Raw genomic sequence first — 16,978 nt, forward strand, 5'->3', positions numbered from 1 at the left:
GCCCAATAAATGTCTGTCGAATAAGCCCCAGCCTAGGGTTTTCGTCTGTTGACATGTTAAGAGCCTTGGTCCTGCTCACGCTCCACCAGCAACAGGTTTTAAAGACCACACTTTATTTTAAGGACAATAAGATTTTATTTCATAAAATCACAACATATTTTCACTACACAGTGACAGTCATCATCTTTCTTGTGCTACAAACTACTTTCAACACACAATTCTTTCCGATTTCTTATTTCTGGCCACATTATGTGCAGATAATAAAGGACTACAGAAGCCAAAATCCACAGCCTATAAATAAAGTGCGACTTTCATTCACTGGAAACAAAAGGCGCAGACAGGTTTTGGTCGTTAGCTACGGAGAGTGAACGCGGCGACCGTCACCCGACACGGAATCCCACCGAACGCACAGTCCCGACCGGACTCGCTTCACCAGAAACCAAACGAGAAAAACATTCCAAGTGTAAATCGTAGGAATACAGTGTTCTCACTTCTCGGTGCTCAGGGGCGTGACGAGGATCCGAGACTGTGTCCCCGTGACCTGGCGTGTGGAACCACAGGGGGACCCGGAGTAGTGGCCAAGCGCAGGGTCAGCTCCCAGGGACGCCTCACTGGACACGCGGGCTCTGCGGTGGCCCCGGCCACAGGGCACGGCCACGACTGTGGGACCCGACCCGGGGGAAGGGCGAGGACTGGCCCCCCAGCCGTGCTGCCCACGTCCCCCCGCGGCGGGGAGGCCGGCGGACGGCGGTTACGCTCGGGGGGTGGGGGGGTCGGGGCCGAGCTAAAGGCCACAGAACTAGTGGAAAAGTAGCTCTGCAACGAAGCAGCCACGTTGGGGGGGGGAGGGGCCTAAGGACGTTACGGTCACAGTTTTAAAGGAAGATTTTCCAGTATCAAGAACAGGTGTGAACGTCCAACGGCACGTGTCACAAACACCGCGGGTGCTGTAGTCACAGTGTGCTCACGCCTGTTTCCAACTGTCCCAGCGGGGTCTCTGTTCACATCTGTGCACCCAAACCCTCGTGTTCCGCGGGACCTGGCCCACGAGAGCTGCGACAGTCGTCCCGTTTGCTAAGGGGCTGAGTCTGAGTCCATAATTGTCACTCTCCCTCCCCATCAGTCGGGACTCAGGGCGGCTCTGCCACGTGGGACTCAAGCGGCCTCCGCCGTGGCGTGGCGTGGCGTGGCGTGGCGTGGCGTGGTCTGCCTTCGCAGCGACACGAAACAGCCACTGTGCCGCCACTGTGTGGTCTGCTCGCTGGGAACAGAGCACAGTGTTGCTGCGGATGAGAAAGAGACCCCCCCAGGGCAAGGGACGGCTCAGAGACGACACGGGAAACGGCCGCAGCTGGGAGGCAGCCTGGGCTGAGCCGCAGAGCAGCCGAGCTGGGAGGGAGGATCCTCCCGCCGCCTCGGGCCCAGAGTCGGAACTCACAGGGGGGCTGAGAAGCCCCCAGAGCAGTGGCGCCACCAGGTGGCCTCGAAGCCCGGGCTGCCGGCCCCACCTGGTTCCTCATGTGGGTGGTGGTCACCCCTACTCCCACAGGACAGCCGGGGACTCCGGCCCACAGCTCTCTGCTAGGCCACCGCGGACAGACACGCACTCTGCTGGCACCGGGCTTCTTGCTGGGTCAGCTCAGCAGGTTGGGAACCTTCCCCACGCTCCCCACACGCCCCCAGCTGCCGGCTCCTGACCCTCCGGGGTGCATGGGGACCTTAACCCCCCTGTGGTCCCCAGTCCCCACGGAGGTGCCGAGGTGGAGTTTCCCCTCCCGTGAGCTTGTGCCTTGCTGGGTCCAGGGGAGGCTCACGCACAGCGTCACGGCGGGCCACTGTGCATCCCGGGGACCCCAGAGGGCAGTCACTCCAGTCTCGCAGCCCACAGGCGGGGGCCACGCCCTGATGCCCTGTGCCAGGGGCTCACACAGAGGCTCAGGTGAGGACGCCAGCTCGGGGCCACCACCCCCATGTCCAGGCAGCAGTGAGGAGAGGGTCCCATGGGGAAGGTGGGCGTCTGTCTGTCCCGCCTGGGAGGGGCTGCTCCGAGCAGCAGGCCTGGCTGGGGAGCGGCCCCCGGTCACACGGCAGACAGGTCCACGCGGTGGGCAGAATGGCTGCTCTTGTCCCAAGGGCTGAGCTTGGTGGAGGCCGTGCCTGGCCGGGTCCCGTTCATCTGCAAAGCACAAAGGGGTGAGGAGTGAAGACCCTGCCCCAGGAGGAAAACTCAACCCACGTGAGTGCAGAGAGCTCTGGGCCAGAGGTACGGGGGGGGGGTGGTCCCCCATGGGAGCCTGCGGGAGGGGGGGCCGGTGCAGGGGACACAATCCTTGGAGGCAGGGCTGGGCCCACCGACTTCTGCATCCAAGGTCTGCCTCTTGCTCAGCTGACCTGGAAGCCCTCCATCCCCGGATTGAACACAAGTGTCGGCCGTGGGAGTGGGCAGGGGAGAGGCGTGGCAGCCTCATCAGGGTCAGGCAGGTTGTGGGGGCGAGAACGACCAGCCTCCACAGCCTCCTGCCTGCACAGTGCCACCCTGCGGGGCCGGGGCCGGGGTGAGAGACTGAGCCTGCGGCACGGGGCGTCCTTGGCGAGGCAGAGGCCACATGCAGGGCCGGTAACAAGCACAGGAGCAGGAGCCCTGGGGCCAGAGAGGCGTTGGGAGTAGGGTCAGCCCAGGCAGGAGCAGGGGCTCGAGACGGGACCCCCCCCCACGCCGCACTCACAATGTCCGAGTGGAAGGGCTTCACGTTGGCGTGGCGGGTGGAGCTGCTCGTGAGGGACCAGACCTTGGTTTTGTGCTTGAAGGCGGCTCTCACCTTGGGAGGCAGAAGGAAGGGTTCGTTAGAGGCAATTTCAGAGGCTGCAAGAACAAAAACCAGAGCTCGCTCTAAACGGTCTCTGGGAATTTGTGCTGAAGTGAGGCCCGAGGGCGCCGGCGCAGGTCGAGGACAGATCTGGACACATCGGAGTCACAGGCGGTGGCTCCAAAGCGGCCACGCGCATCGCTGACTCGGCAGGCGCGACCGTGCCCCCCACGCTGGGCGCCGGCGGGGTCTCTGGTGGGCTCCTCCCAGCTCAGCAATGACCGTCCCGGGGCAGAGTGTGAGGACAGAGAAATACATAAACCAGCATGCGTGTGGGTGGGCCGTGCGTGGTTCTGAGGCTGCAGGGTCCTGCCAGGTGGATCCTAGTCTCAGGCCCTGCTAGGGCCAGTCCCTGGTCCCTGCCATCACGTGACACTTCTGACACTGGGCACCATCTTCCTCAGCAACACTCTGCCCCACCGCACACCCCCTGCCCGACCTATCCTTGCAAACCGGCGCCTCCACTGAGCGCCCAGGCAGGGTGGGGTTTCACCAACCCAGAGGCAGCCCCCACACAACCGTGGCCTGGCAGGGGCTCGAGTGACAAGGGGCAGGATGCCAAGTCCACAGTGCCAGGGCAGACGTCCCCCCGCAGGACCGTGGGCCCTGAGGGCAGGGTCGCGTCCGGAGCAGCCCACCCGCCCACAGCCGCGTCCACGGCAGATGCAACGGCCCAAGGAGACTGGGCCCAGCCGTGCTGCCCCGGCACCCTAAGCCCTCTGCCAGCTCCTGCAGAAGGACGTCCTCCTGCTCACACCCCAGGCGGCTCTCCCGAGGCCCTGGCAGGACCAGTGGGAGCACGGCTCCGTCCCACTCTCCCCAGTGTGCCAGACATTCCCGTTCTCCCGTGTGGCTCCCCACCGACCCCGTCTCCCCCTGCACAGCCGGCGGTGCCCGCCGTGACATCAGGAGAGCGGATGCTGGCACGTCGCTTAGCAACCAGGGTGGGAGAGGAGGGGCTGCTGAAAGCCGGCCCGCTCCACACGCCCCGTCACGGGACGAGGCTGAGCCGGGACTTGGTTCCCAGACACCAGCCTGCAGGGCACGCTGTGCCCCTTCAGAAATGAAAGCCCAGCTCCGCACGGTCGGGAAGTAGGGGCCGTACCTCTGAGTTCAGGAGACAATGGAAGAGGAAGATGAAAAGGCCCTGGGAAGGAAGGGAAGAAAACACAGGGTTAGAGCCATTTGCATTTTGTTCCAAACACTTTCCGAAGGCTCCTCCCACACACGGGCTCTGCGAGTGGCCCTGGCACGGCCGGCTGTTGGGGGCTCGCTGTGACCCCGGGTCCTGCGACCCGAGTCCATGGGGAGGGGAGGGCATCTCGGACCCTGTAGCTAAGCCAGACTCAGGCAGCTGCTGCACCCAGAGTTCAAAGATGGCGCTGCCGCCGGGGCCACGGGGCAGAGGCAGGTGGATCCCGGGAAGGTTTGGCATGGGCGAGGGGTGGGCGTCAGACTAAGCCTCAACTGCGCCTTGGTGGCCTCATCTGCAGACTGGGTGGTGACAACGGTGAAAACAAGCGCAAGAGTGAGGATGTCACAGACACCCAGAGGCCGCTGCTACGTGCCGGGCACCAGGCCAATGCATTGCAGGCGTTGTGTCATTTAGGGCCACCCCATTAAGGGTCCCGCTGCTGCCCTCATTTTACAGGGGAGGAGACGGGAGAGGACACAGAGGACAAGTAGGGCTGCGGCCAGGACGACCCACATGTCTCACTGGGCACAGCCAGAGGAAGGCGCCACCGCGGGACGCTGCCCCGGCCCTGAGACGCAGGTGAGCAAGGACGGCGCGGTGAGGCCAGGGCTGCGGGTGGAGCTGGAGCCCACACCTGCCTTTCCTTTGGGGGTCTGTGGTCTGAGGGCCCAGGCATCCCAGACTGGTCTCTGGGCTGGTGACCCACACCTGTCCTTTGACACAGAGGACGGGGCCTGGGGCACCCCGGTCACCGCCTCCTCGCCTGGCTCCCTCTCAGGAGCCGTCCTCGGGCCGACCGCCGTCCATCTCAGGCCCGGAAGCGCCTCCCATAGATACTGCCGGAAGCACAAGGCAGCCCCGCGGGGAGTGGGGTCAGGACACAGCAAGCCCTGGGTTCTGAGAGCCCCTGGTGTGCCCGTCCTCCGGTCTGTCTCGGGGTGCCCCACGCCAAGGGCTCATGAGGGGCATGAAAGGGACAGAGCACAGGGCCCGTCCTGCCTCAGCAGCAACCTGCTCCGCACACGTCGCTCACGAGGGCAACAGCCAGCCCGCCCTGCCGGTCCGGCGGGCTCTCACCTGCAGGGAGTTGAGGACGGCAAACGTGTACTGGAAGACCAGGGCCCGGTCGTTGACAGCGAGGACGCCGAAGACCCACGAGGTTCCCAGGATGGGCAGCAGCACGGCCACCGCCTTCGCCGTCAGCCTGAGAGAGAAACAGCCGCGGTCACTCCGGGCGGTGGGCAGGCAGCAGTGGGCGTGCGGACTGCAGACTGCCTTCCAGGCTCGGGGTTCGAGGGGGCGGACACAGCCCCTGGGGGGGAGGGGCAAGACCTGGGGTCCTCCCTGAAGGTGACCTCAGGTGGGGCATTTCCCTGGTGGGAGCCTCAGATTCCTCCAGCTCCGTCCCTCAGGGCCGGGGGGCAGGAGAGAGCTCTGGAGAAGGTGCAGTTTCACACAGCCCTGAGCACCACCCCGGGGCACACCCAGGACAGGAGGAGAGGCCCACCCAGGCCCGGGGGGTTGCGTTTGAGCTGTTTGCAAAGACGAGGAGGGGGACCCAGGCAGGAGGGGCGAGACTCAGGGGGACTGAAGCAGCCAGGGACCCCTTCTGCATCCATAACTCAGAACCTCTGGGAGCTGGGAGACGTCTGGAAGGGGGTGACAAGGCCCTGGGATGAGGCTTCTTGCCCCAGTTCACAAAAAGCCACGTCCGTGGTGAGGGTTCTGGCAGGGACACCTCCCGGCCCTGGCTGGGCTGCAGCCCTCAGCCCCCACCCGGGCCCTGGGCCCCGGAGCCCTGCGCACACTGGCACTTCTGCGGCACCGACAGTGACTCTCGGGGGCCGGGACCGCCTGGTCACCTTCATGGCCCCTGGAGGTGGCCCAGAGGCGGCACCAAGCCAGCGCTTGCTGAGCTGCTCTGCCGGCTGACAGCCGTCTCCTACCACACAACACCCGCCAGCACGCGCTTCTGCTCCTTCCGGCCCCACAGGCCCCCCGGACACGGGTGGGGCAGGTTGTACATTGACCCCATTTCACAGATAAGGAGACTGAGGCCCCACAGCCCCAGTAACGGCCAAGGTGACACAAGGTTCCACCAGTGGCAGAACCAGAGGGTACGCAGACGTCCCCACTCAGGCCGGTGTGAGCGCCTGTCCAGCCTCACCCACGTGGACCAGAGTGAGCCTCCCCACAGCTCGCAGCTCTCTCAGCTTCCGCCCTTCCGGCCAGGACAGGACCCTGTGCCGCCCCTGCAGGGCCACCCTCTGCCTCAGCTCCACAGCATCCTGGGCCGCTCCGGGGCTGCTCTTCCCTCATTGGCTGCTGACCCACTGGATCAGCCAATCAGGTTGCCCCAGCACCAGTGAGGGCAAAGGGATGCATGACTGAGGCCAGCCAATCAGAACGAGCCTTGGGACGCCTCTCCTGCCAGGTCCCTTCACTGAAGAGCGAGGGCTCCTCCCAGAGTCCACGCAGGGCAAGGCCACCTGTCATTTCCGAGGCTGCCCTGGTGTGTGGCCCCCCAGACTGGGTCCTTTGACTTTGCTTGTGATTCGGTGAGCTGCTCGCGACCTCCCAGGACGGGGTGTTCTGTCCCAGCCAGAGAGCACAGAGAGCCACCTGCGGGGGCCCAGCTGCGAGGGAGCCCCTCCCCGAGAGGGCACAGGCTGAGGTGACCTGGGACATACAAGGCGGTTCCCAGCCAGGCTGCTCTGGGCCCCGTCCCCGGCACTGTCTCTGCACCGCGGCAGCTGGCCGGGTGCCAGGAGCCAGCACACCCTCCACACTGTCAGACTGACCACCCAGATCCCGCCAGGTGACACTGGACAGCCGCACCGACCCCAGGGCGCAGAGGACGGGAAAGCCAAGGAGCCCAGCGGGGCAGGACCTGCCACACGAGTCTCGTGGGTGCCCTCAGAGTGCAGGCTCCGTGAGACCAGGTCTCAGGGCCCGGCGCAGAGCTGGAGAGCGGCACGGAGTCGGCCCCCCAGGGGCCTCAGCTGAAAGACGGAGCAGCGCCAGGGTCTGACCCAAAGCAAGTCACGTGCACTCGCCAAAGTCCCGTCCTCCCCGACTTCCGAAACACCCGGGCTTTCCACAGCCGGGTCCTTCCGCATTTGAGCTTTGCAGAAAAGTCTAGAGGCTAAGGGGGCCCTGCTGCTCAGGCAAGCAACTTCCAAATGCCTCAGTTTACCCCTCCTCACTCGGCGCAGTGACCGTGAGTCTGTCTCCGACACTAGACTGTGAGTTCCCGGAAGCCGGGACTCTGTCTTTCCAGCCCTGCAACCCCAAGGTGCAGCCCAGCGCCAGGACTCAGATCCTCAGGAAACGATCACTGGAGAGAATGAACAAGCGGATGAAAGTGTGAAAGTGCCGCACGTGGATCCGGCTCCTCCCAGGAGGAGGCGAGACACGACCAAAAGGAGCTTCCTCGTCCGGAGCCCAAGATCCCGGCAAAATCCCTGCAGAACCCAGGACCGTTCCAGCACTTCAGCTCTCAGGGAAACTGCAGCCAGCGTGTTCGCAGAACGTTAATGCAATAAAAATAAAACACTGTCTCTGGGAAACAACAGCATCATGCATTTTTCAGCCACAGTCTTGAGTTCGTGGAGAGACCACATTTGAAAGGATCAGTCACTGAGAAATAGGTACCAAAATGCGCTACTTTTAAAGTCATGGTCTATTTTTTCTTAAAAATAGAGCAATGAAAGAAGATCTTGGGGAGACAAGCTGAAGCTCTCTGAGGACTGTTGTCAGCATGGCCAGAGCCATCAGCATCCCCTTGTCAGATGCAGAGGAGAGGGGGCCCTGGGCAGGTGGGGGCTGCAGCCCAGTCACGCTTTAGTCCCCACTGCAGCCACCCCCTTGGCTCCCCCAGGGCTGGCCCTGTCCCCACCTGCCACACCCACTGCTCATAGCTGAGCCTCCAGAGGTCTCACCTAGATCCCACTTGTAAAACCTGAATGTTCCCTGCTGCTTTCTTGGGAATCTGGAATCTCGATTAATAAAGAGGTTTTTAAGGAGTGGAGGCCAGCCCTGTGGAGGGCCCTGAAGGAGCAACTCGTCCTGTTATTCAGAGAACATCAAGCTGCTCAGCACAAAGAAATGAGATTAAGACCAAAAGACCAGGCACGAGAAGGAGCCCAGGAAGTTTTCTAAGGACGCTGTCGGCGCTCCTTTCCCGCCGGCTCCTGTCGCGCCGGCTCCTGCCGCGCCAGCCCAGGGAGGCGAGGTTACGCAGCAGATAAGATGACAGAGTGAGACAGGGTCCCACGGGTCAGACTCGGCCCCTTAGAGAGAGTTGCTGAAGGCAGAGGGACGCGCTGGGCACATGGCAGAGAGACCCAGAGCGACGCGGCCTGCACTCTAGAGGGGCCCGTCCCTGGGTGGGCACGGGGCGGAGGGGCAAGGCCTCGGCTGTGGCTCTGCAAAGACGTGGGAACACTCCGCCAGGTCATGCTCCCTCCCTGGACCTTCCCTGGACCACGGGCACAGCGCCAGCCCACGCCTTGGGGACAGCCACGCAGAGCAAGGGCCGTGGATGGAGGCTGCTTCCTCGAGGGTGTTGGTGAGGGGTGGGGGGAGCACGGTGGGGTGGAGACAGGGAGGGGTGCACAGGTGTGTTCTGGGGTCACATGGGTGCCGGGGCTCAGAGCAAGGTGAGCAAGCTTTGGCTGGGGACAAGGGCTGGGGACTAGAGCTGGGGACAGACTGGCTGACCATGAACGCTGAGGTGACGGCCTCAGGAGCTGCTCGGTGGAGGGGGGCACGGACGGGCCCCTCCCAGCCTGGACACGGTGGGGACGGACCGGCCAGTCGAACGGGCGGAAGAGGGAGGACGTGACTCTCGGCCTCATGAGCCTCTCCTCCCACACGGGCACAGCCCTGCAAGGATTCCAGGGGCTGGAAAGCCCAAGGCGGCTTTGCCACCTGTCAGCTCGACTCACAGCATTCCGAATTTGCTACAGAATAATTATCTCATCGATCTGCCGCTGACTTATTTAGCACTTCAGCCTTCTCATCAGAAAAGATACCCGCAGCCGCAGTAACCTACGGGACGTCGGCTGCCCGGGGCCGGCCCTGTTCCACAGAAGCCCCTGAGTCCCCCAAGAGGAGCTGCCTCCCGAGTTCAGCCTGTGGTCTGGGGGGCCCCTGCACCGTGGGGGTCAGGTCTGGGTTGACGGGTGAAGCCTACCCCTCTCTCCCATCCTCCTCATCATCTTCCTCACCCAGGCTCAGGCCTCTGTCTGAGCAGGTGGACAGAGACTCTCCTGTGGGCTGAACCCCCCCTGCAGCCTCTGCCCCCCCAGAGGGCAGAGTCCATCTCGGCAGGACCAGAGGTGGGAGGAGGGAGCGGGTCCCGGTGACAGAACTGCCAGGTCATTCCTGTGACATCAGCATCCAACCTCTGACTTCACAGTCCCTGTGGCAATAAACCCCCTTCTGCTTACGCCAGTTTGTGGGGGGTTTCCTGTCACCTGCAACCGGCAGGGCCCCAGCGGGTATGGTCGGGAGCCCCCGATGGCAGCAGGACTGTGGGTGGCTCCCCGCAGACACCGCGCCCTCTCCAGAGGGGCCCGGAGCGCGTCGGGGAGCTGCTCTCCCTAGGACCACCCTCCACACAGCAGCCCTGCGGGGGGGACCCTGTCCTCGTGCCACTCTACAGGGGGGACAGCTAGGCACTGAGGGGTTAAATAGCTCGCAAGGCCCAGCAGGTGGTGGGATGGTGGGGGGGTCGCAGTCTGCTCTAGAACAGCCCCAGCTGCCTCTCTCCTGGGGGTGGCCCAGGGGACATGGGCAGACCCGCTCGTCACACACGGGGCCCGAGGCTGCTCAAGGGCCTTGTCCTGCATTGCAGGGGGCAGACGAGGAGCCGGGTGAGGATGTGACGCCAGAGCCGCCCCTGAGCTCCCGGGGACCCTGGTCAAGTCTGGGGCTCAGGTGACGGCCCTGGAGTCCAAGAGTGGCCGTCCCCTGGGGCAGGGCTGCGGCACCACAGGTGGCCAGAGGTCACTTACTTGAAGGCACTGGGGTCCCCATGGATCTTGTAGTTGTCGGCGCTGATCTGCGAGATGACCCTGGTCACAGCGATGAGGATGCCGACATTGACCTGAAAGGAGAGCGGGGCGGTGAGGACGGCCGGGCCACACCCGCAGCAGGGCTGAGTCCGCTGGCAGCTGTCCCCGCCCTGCCGCCCTGCCCGCCAGGGCTCCTGAGCACGGGGGGGACGTCCTGGGGCCTTTTCCAGCAAACACCACGCAGCTCGCCTCAGAGACCACCTGCACTGCGGAGAACAGAGCAGAGGCGTGTTCTGGGCCCAGGAAGAGGCCAGGGCAGGAGGGGAAGAACATGACTCCACTCCACTCGGCCGAGTCTGGCCACGTGGCGCTCCCAGCTTCTGCCACAAATCAGCAGAGGCCCCGGGGTGAACGGCACAATCCGTGGCCGCATTTCAGAAGGAAAACCAGGGATGCACACTGCGGCAGTGACATGTGCCATGAAGGACAAGGTCGTGGTGGCCTCGGGGTGGGGAAGCAGGCAGTGACCACAAGGATTCTGGTGTTCTGCTTCTGGACCTGGCGTGGGGTCACCTGGGTATTTATGCATGAAAAGCCGCTAAGATACATGCCACTGTTTCACAATAAATGACACGCACACACGTACACAGATGTGTGGTGTGCACAATAGTGTGCGCCTCAGTCCACCTCCTGCTGCTGTAACAGAGACCACGCACCGCGGAATTTATGCAGCACAGGGCTTTACTTCCCGCAGTTTTGGAGGCTGGGAAGTCCACGGTCAAGGGGCCGTGTCTGGTGAGGACCTTCTCGAAGCATCATCCACGCTGGAAGGTGGGAGGGCAAGAGGGCGCCCACCAGGGAGAGGCCGTGGGGGCGAAACTCTTCCTTTTATGGGAACCCACACCTGCAATAACCGACCTGCTCTCACAGTAGCGGCATTAACCCTTCCCGAGGGCAGAGCCCGCCCGACCTGATCAGCCCCTACAGGCTCCACCTTCAACACCGGTGCCTTGGGGAGGAAGTTTCCAACATGTGGGCCTCCGGGAAACATTCAACCCACAGCTGTGTCTGTGTCTGCATTTATGTATCTATAGACGGCCCCAGCGTACAGCAGTTTCACTAACAATTTCCAACTTTACAATGGGGTGACAGTGACGTGCGTTCAGTAGACACCGTACTTTGTGTGCTCACTCAACCATGCTGTTTTTCACTTTCAGTCAAGTATTCAATAAATTTCATGAGATAGTCAACATTTTGTCATAAAATAGGCTTTGCATTAGATGATTTTGCCCAAGGGTAGGCTAATGTAAGTGTTCTAAGTACATTTAAGGTAGAGTAGGCTAAGCTATGATGTTTGGTAGGTTATGTGTATTATATGCATTTTCACCTTATAATATTTTCAATTTATGACGGGTTTACTAGGACTTAAGCCCATCATAAGTCCAGGAGCATCTGTATTTCCCTGTAGCTGTATCTGTATCTATATCTCTGTATCTGTACATGTATCTATGTATCTGTATCTGTCTATAATTGTATCCATGTATCTGTGTCTGTGTATCTGCCTGGGTCTATATCTCTATATTTGTAACTGTATCTGTATCTGTCTCTATTTGTATCCATGTATCTGTGTCTATATCTCTGTATTTGTAACTGTTATCTGTATCTGTCTCTATTTGTATCCATGTATCTGTGCCTATGTATCAGCCTGTGTCTATATCTCTGTATTTGTAACTGTGTCTGTCTCTATTGTTATCCATGTATCTGTGTCTATATATCTGTATTTGTAACTGTATCTGTCTCTATTTGTATCCATGTATCTGTGTCTATATATCTGCCTGTGTCTATATCTCTTTATTTGTAACTGTGTCTGTCTCTATTTGCATCCATGTAGCTGTGTCTATGTATCTGCCTGTGTCTGTATCTCTGTATTTGTAACTGTGTCTGTCTCTGTTTGTATCCATGTAGCTATATCTATGTATCTGTATTTGTAACTGTATCTATTTCTGTCTCTATGTAGACACACAGCCACCCTGGCTTCTCCTCAGGGGAAATAAGGATTTCAGCTTTTCCTCAGACCTGGAGGCACTCTCCTCTCCTCAGTGGGGCCAATGCGGAACAATCCACTTTGAGGGCTCAGACTAAGGTGCCCTTCACATCTGTGTAGTCCCCTGCTCTGGTGGGGGCTGTCCAGGCTCTGTGGCTACTTTAAAATCAGGTGCCGTGGGCTGTGTCCCCTCCAAAATTCATACGTTGAAGCCCTAACCCCCTGTACCTCAAAACCAGACTATATCTGGAGATAGGCTCTTTAAAAAAGTTAAAATGCAGTCATTAGGGTGGGGGGCTCCACTCCACTATGACTTGTTTCCTCCTTAGAAGAAGAGATCAGGACACAGACACACATGAAGGGACAACCACTCAAGGACACAAGGAGAAAACAGCCACAAGAGAGGCCTCAGAAGAAACCAGTTCTGCTGACACCTCAATCTTGGACTTCTGGCTTCCAAAACTTTGAGAAAACAAATTTCCTTTGTTTAAGCCACCTAGTCTGTGGCCCTTTGTCACGGCAGCCCTAGTTTGCCAGGGAACACACCAGAGAACCGCTGGTCCCATGGGCACGTTTGGATTAAGTGTAATTGGAATCACCCCGTGAATGAAAACCCATTTCCCTGCATTAGGGAGGACAGTCTGAGAAGGCGCAGCGGGCCATGTGTGCGTCTGGCAGCAAGATGATGGGAGCGGGTGGCACCAGAAGGGACTCAGTCCTGCCTCTTCTCCCCAGCACCAGGCCCAGCAGGTGCCACGACGACCACTTACTGTCCCCCAAATTCCTGCGCCTTCAGGACAAACTTCACCAGGACACAGGGAAACCACACGTCTCAACAGAAACATATGGCTTTCCGAAGAGCTTTGCTTTACCATTATGCAAGCAATAGATGGGTGTTTTTAAATGCACATAATCTTGAAACCACAGTCCCCACACCCAAATCTCCCCTTAGGGAGCCATCGTTCGGCATGCATCTGTCCAGACGTTCTCTTATCCACTCACACGCTCACGTGAATGTGCAGCGCACGGAGCTTTTAGCCTCTTACACAAACGGGGTCACGCGACACTGGTTATCTCGCAGCTTCTTGTCTAGAAACGAGGCTGAGGATTGTGGGTAAACGGGGACATGACCCAAGGTGGCAGGAACCATGTGATCCTCTGAAGAGGGGAAAGAGGGAAAAGGCACGAGACCCACCCCCAGCCCAAGCCTGTGTGATGCAGGACAAGCGGGGGAGGCACGGGGTTGGCAGGACCCCCCACAGCACCCCCGGAGCAGGCTGCACAGTCGTGGCACCGTCCAGCCCAGTGTGGAGCCTCAAAGCAGCCGCAGACGACGTGTAAATCAGGGGATGTTGCCGGTGCCAACAAAACTCCATCTGCAAAAGCAGACAGGGGGCCACACTGGCCGCAGCCCACTGACCCCTGTGCTGGGCCACAGAGTCACTTAAGGCTGTGCTCGGCCCCTTTCCGCTCAGGCCTCCCTGCCAATCCCACTCCCCACTGATGTCTGGGCGTGGGGGGCACCCAGGCCCTCAGGCCGCTGCGTGTGAGGATCACCCAGGAAGCTGCAGGGTCCTGAAGCCCAGGTCCAGAGAACCCAAACCTCTGAACAGGGAGCGCAGGCAGGAAGGACTGACAGGCAGTGGGGACCTGGAGGTAACCGACTGCCCCCCAGGAATGACAGCAGGGCGCTAGCGAGCCTGCAACCTGGGAGCTGGGGCTGCACCCCATGCCCTGAGGGGTGGAAGGGCAAGATCCCAGCTGAGCAGCCTCAGAACCACAGCCATCACTGACCAAAGTCACACAGAAAACTCAGATCCCAGAAACATCTGAGACAGGCCGACTCTGCCAGGTCCTGCAGTCCTGGAGGGTTTAAGTTGGCAAGAGAGAGAACACGGAACATCACACTTCACACAGCTCTTTCTCCTCTCACCCTTTGCCACTAAATTGCCCTTCAAGCCCCATTCCAGGTGGCCGTGCTCTGATCAGGGGTCTGATTACCGGGGAGACTGAAGTCTGTTCCGAACACATTTCTACAAATTGCCCTTCTAGACCCCAGAGAGCCGGGAGGAGGAGAGAGCAGACCTCTTACTGGAGCCTCTGTCATTTGTTACAAGGCTGTAAAGTGACTACAGGTGGCCCCAAGCTGGCCTGAGGACAGCAGTGCAGCCCTGGGCTTGAGAAGCTACACAGCACATCACAAGGTGCCACATCCATGCCGAGAGCAACCAGCAGAAAGACACGGCAGTTGTGCTCAGAGCCTCTGCCGGATGCAGGGACCCGGCCCCTCATGCGGGGAGAGCCACCACAGCAAGGGTGGCGGCATGGACGGGTGACCCTCATCTGCCGGATCAGGTGCCTCTGGCCCAGGGAGCCGTCCCGGCGGGGCTTGGCCCCCACCATGTGGGGCTGGACCTGCCAGCAGGAAACCCAGGCCAGGCCCAGAGTCATGCTCACCACCACGGCGGCCCTGATGTCTTCCCCTGGGCACACCCCCCTCTGATGCCAGCACCCATCTCCCCAGGGAACCCCCTCCCCACTGTCCCTCCACGGGACCTGAGGGAGGGTTGATCCCCCAACTCAGCCCCAGGATTAGAGCTGTGACCTACACCTGGCCAATCAGAGCATTCCTCTCCTCTGGCCACAGTGAGGGCCGGCCAATCACAGCATTCCTCTCCCCTGGCCACAGTGAGGGCTGGCCAATCACAGCATTCCTCTCCTCTGGCCACAGTGAGGACCAGCCAATCACAGCATTCCTCTCCTCTGGCCACAGTGCGAGCTGGCCAATCACAGCATTCCTCTCCTCTGGCCACAGTGCGGGCTGGCCAATCACAGCATTCCTCTCCTCTGGCTCAGCAGGGGCCCATGATGGACAGATCCCTCAGGCTCATCAGAAGTGGCGAAACTCAACCCCAAGCCTTGTGGGAATGTGGGACAAGAGCTGTGTCCCCACAGCAGTTGATGCCAGACTCCTGTGGGAACCTGGAGTCTCCCAGGGGCCTCAGGCACCTGCCTGGGCCAGAGGACTCGGGGCAGCAGAGCCACCAGGTCTATGCTCTGGGCCAGGCTTTCTGCAGCTGCACCCGGCACCAAGCTGTCACCTGCACCTCACACCCTATTTATCACCTGCACCCCACACCCTGTCACCTGTACCCCACTCCCTAGCTGTCACCTGTACCCCACTCCCTAGCTGTCACCTGCACCCCACTCCCTAGCTGTCGTGTGGCTCCCGGAAGGCGACTGCTGACACTGCTTCTGCAGCTGCGGTCCTGGTGCTCTTGAGCAAGGGGAGAGCTGCGTGGAGACAGCTGCAGGGAGCCGGGAGGGCACAGAACCAGCGCCTGCATGGCAGGTACCTGCTGCCTCAGCAGGGACAACGTCACCAAGTCTTCCTGAGTCATTCAGGGAGGTGAGACTGAGCCACTACCCCACGAGGAGCTGTGGCAGGTGACACTGCACCCTGGGGGAACATGTAGCGGGGAGCCCATCCACTCTCCCCCCCTCCCCAGCCCGGCTCTGCACCCACATGGGCAGGGGACCTACCACGATGACTGACAGGGCAGGGGCGACGAAGGCCCAGATGGCGCCACTCCGCAGGGACAGCCAGCAGCTGGGGAGGGAAGCAGAGCCGTTACTCCTCTCCTCAGGCCACCTGCCCCGGAAGCCAGGGCCACCTTCATCCAAAGCAGTTGCTGACACGGTGTCTTTCCCAGTGACAGCGTCCACCTGGGGCACAGCCATAACAACATTCTTAATCCCAACAAATCTTTCTTGTCCACGATGATCTCATGTCGTGTTCTTGGAAAGGATTCTCCAGGTCTGCAGACTGGGTCAGCGACCTCTGGAGAGTCTAGCCAAAATCCCAAGCAGATTTTAATTTCATTATGAAAAATAAATAAGCCTTTGCCAGGGACCTGCTTTCCCGCAGAGCATTTCAGATATGACCCGATAAGCACCTTCCACGAGGGATGAGAGCGCTCACGGGCCGCCGCGTGCACAGCGCCCGGCCGTTTCCGTCCGCCCAGAACGCGCGGTCAGTCCCAGCCCTGGCGGCCCCACCGAGAGAACAGGCGGCGGAGGATCCCGGTGACCGCGCTGACGTCCTGGGTCGTCGGGTCCAGTTTGAGGTCCACACTCCAAGATGTGACCCCAGAACTCAGGCAGGAAAGCCAGGCCCTTCACAATCCGTAAGACTCCCTGGGGCACCTCATCTTCTTGGCTGCTGGGACACAAGTGTTTCCCAGGCCACCTGGGTCCCATTAGTTGGATCTGGGCAGGAGTCTGACACCATCTTCACTAGCACAGATGTGACATCTCCGCCTGCAGCTCACTCGGTGACCGTTTACTGAGCAGCGCGCCTGCCCCGCGTCACATCACCCCCACACGCTGCGTCGCCCAGCGTCACCCCAGGGTGCCCCTCTGGCCGTGCCGTGATCACCCCCATCCTGCAGATGAGGAGTCCGAGGCCCAGGAAGCTCAGGTGATCTCCGAGCTCTCTCGCGGGCACACTCACTGCCTTTCTGCCCGTTCCTCCCGACACCTCCTGGGCCAGGAGACACGAATGCCCGAGGCAGGTGACAGTACCTGCGAGAGGCTCACTCGTGTCTGGACACGCAGAGCAGCGGGGGAGAGACCTCTCGCCTGCGGACGCAGCGTAGGAGGGGGACGCCCCGCAGGTCTGAATGAGCCTCTGCAAAGGTGCAGCACACACCAGGCTCTCCAGAGTGTGATGACTCTGCAGAGACGGTGTGTGTTTTCCAACGCTTCGTGCGGGACTTTGAGTCGACGAGGAGCTTCCGACAGACACTTGTCCTGCTCAGAGGCTCCCTGAGCTTCCTGAGCCCCGCTGGCG

The 16,978-nt window shown here is 60.8% G+C and overlaps 1 protein-coding gene across 2 annotated transcripts in view; it reads right to left on the minus strand.

The window, feature by feature from the left end:
• Positions 1-859: 859 nt before the first annotated feature.
• The window catches only part of ADGRD1 (adhesion G protein-coupled receptor D1), a 90,913-nt gene continuing 74,794 nt past the window's right edge, over positions 860-16,978 (minus strand). For both annotated transcript variants that reach the window (XM_069496988.1, XM_069496986.1), the window contains 6 exons: positions 15,670-15,736; positions 10,083-10,174; positions 5,140-5,266; positions 3,973-4,014; positions 2,727-2,819; positions 860-2,176 (listed from right to left, as the gene is read on the minus strand). In XM_069496988.1, the coding sequence (XP_069353089.1) occupies positions 2,081-2,176; positions 2,727-2,819; positions 3,973-4,014; positions 5,140-5,266; positions 10,083-10,174; positions 15,670-15,736 (517 nt within the window). In that variant the 3' untranslated portion in view covers positions 860-2,080. The remainder of the gene's footprint in view (positions 2,177-2,726; positions 2,820-3,972; positions 4,015-5,139; positions 5,267-10,082; positions 10,175-15,669; positions 15,737-16,978) is intronic.

This window comes from Eulemur rufifrons, chromosome 21, assembly GCF_041146395.1.
Source record: "Eulemur rufifrons isolate Redbay chromosome 21, OSU_ERuf_1, whole genome shotgun sequence".
Taxonomy (NCBI): Eukaryota; Metazoa; Chordata; class Mammalia; order Primates; family Lemuridae; genus Eulemur; species Eulemur rufifrons.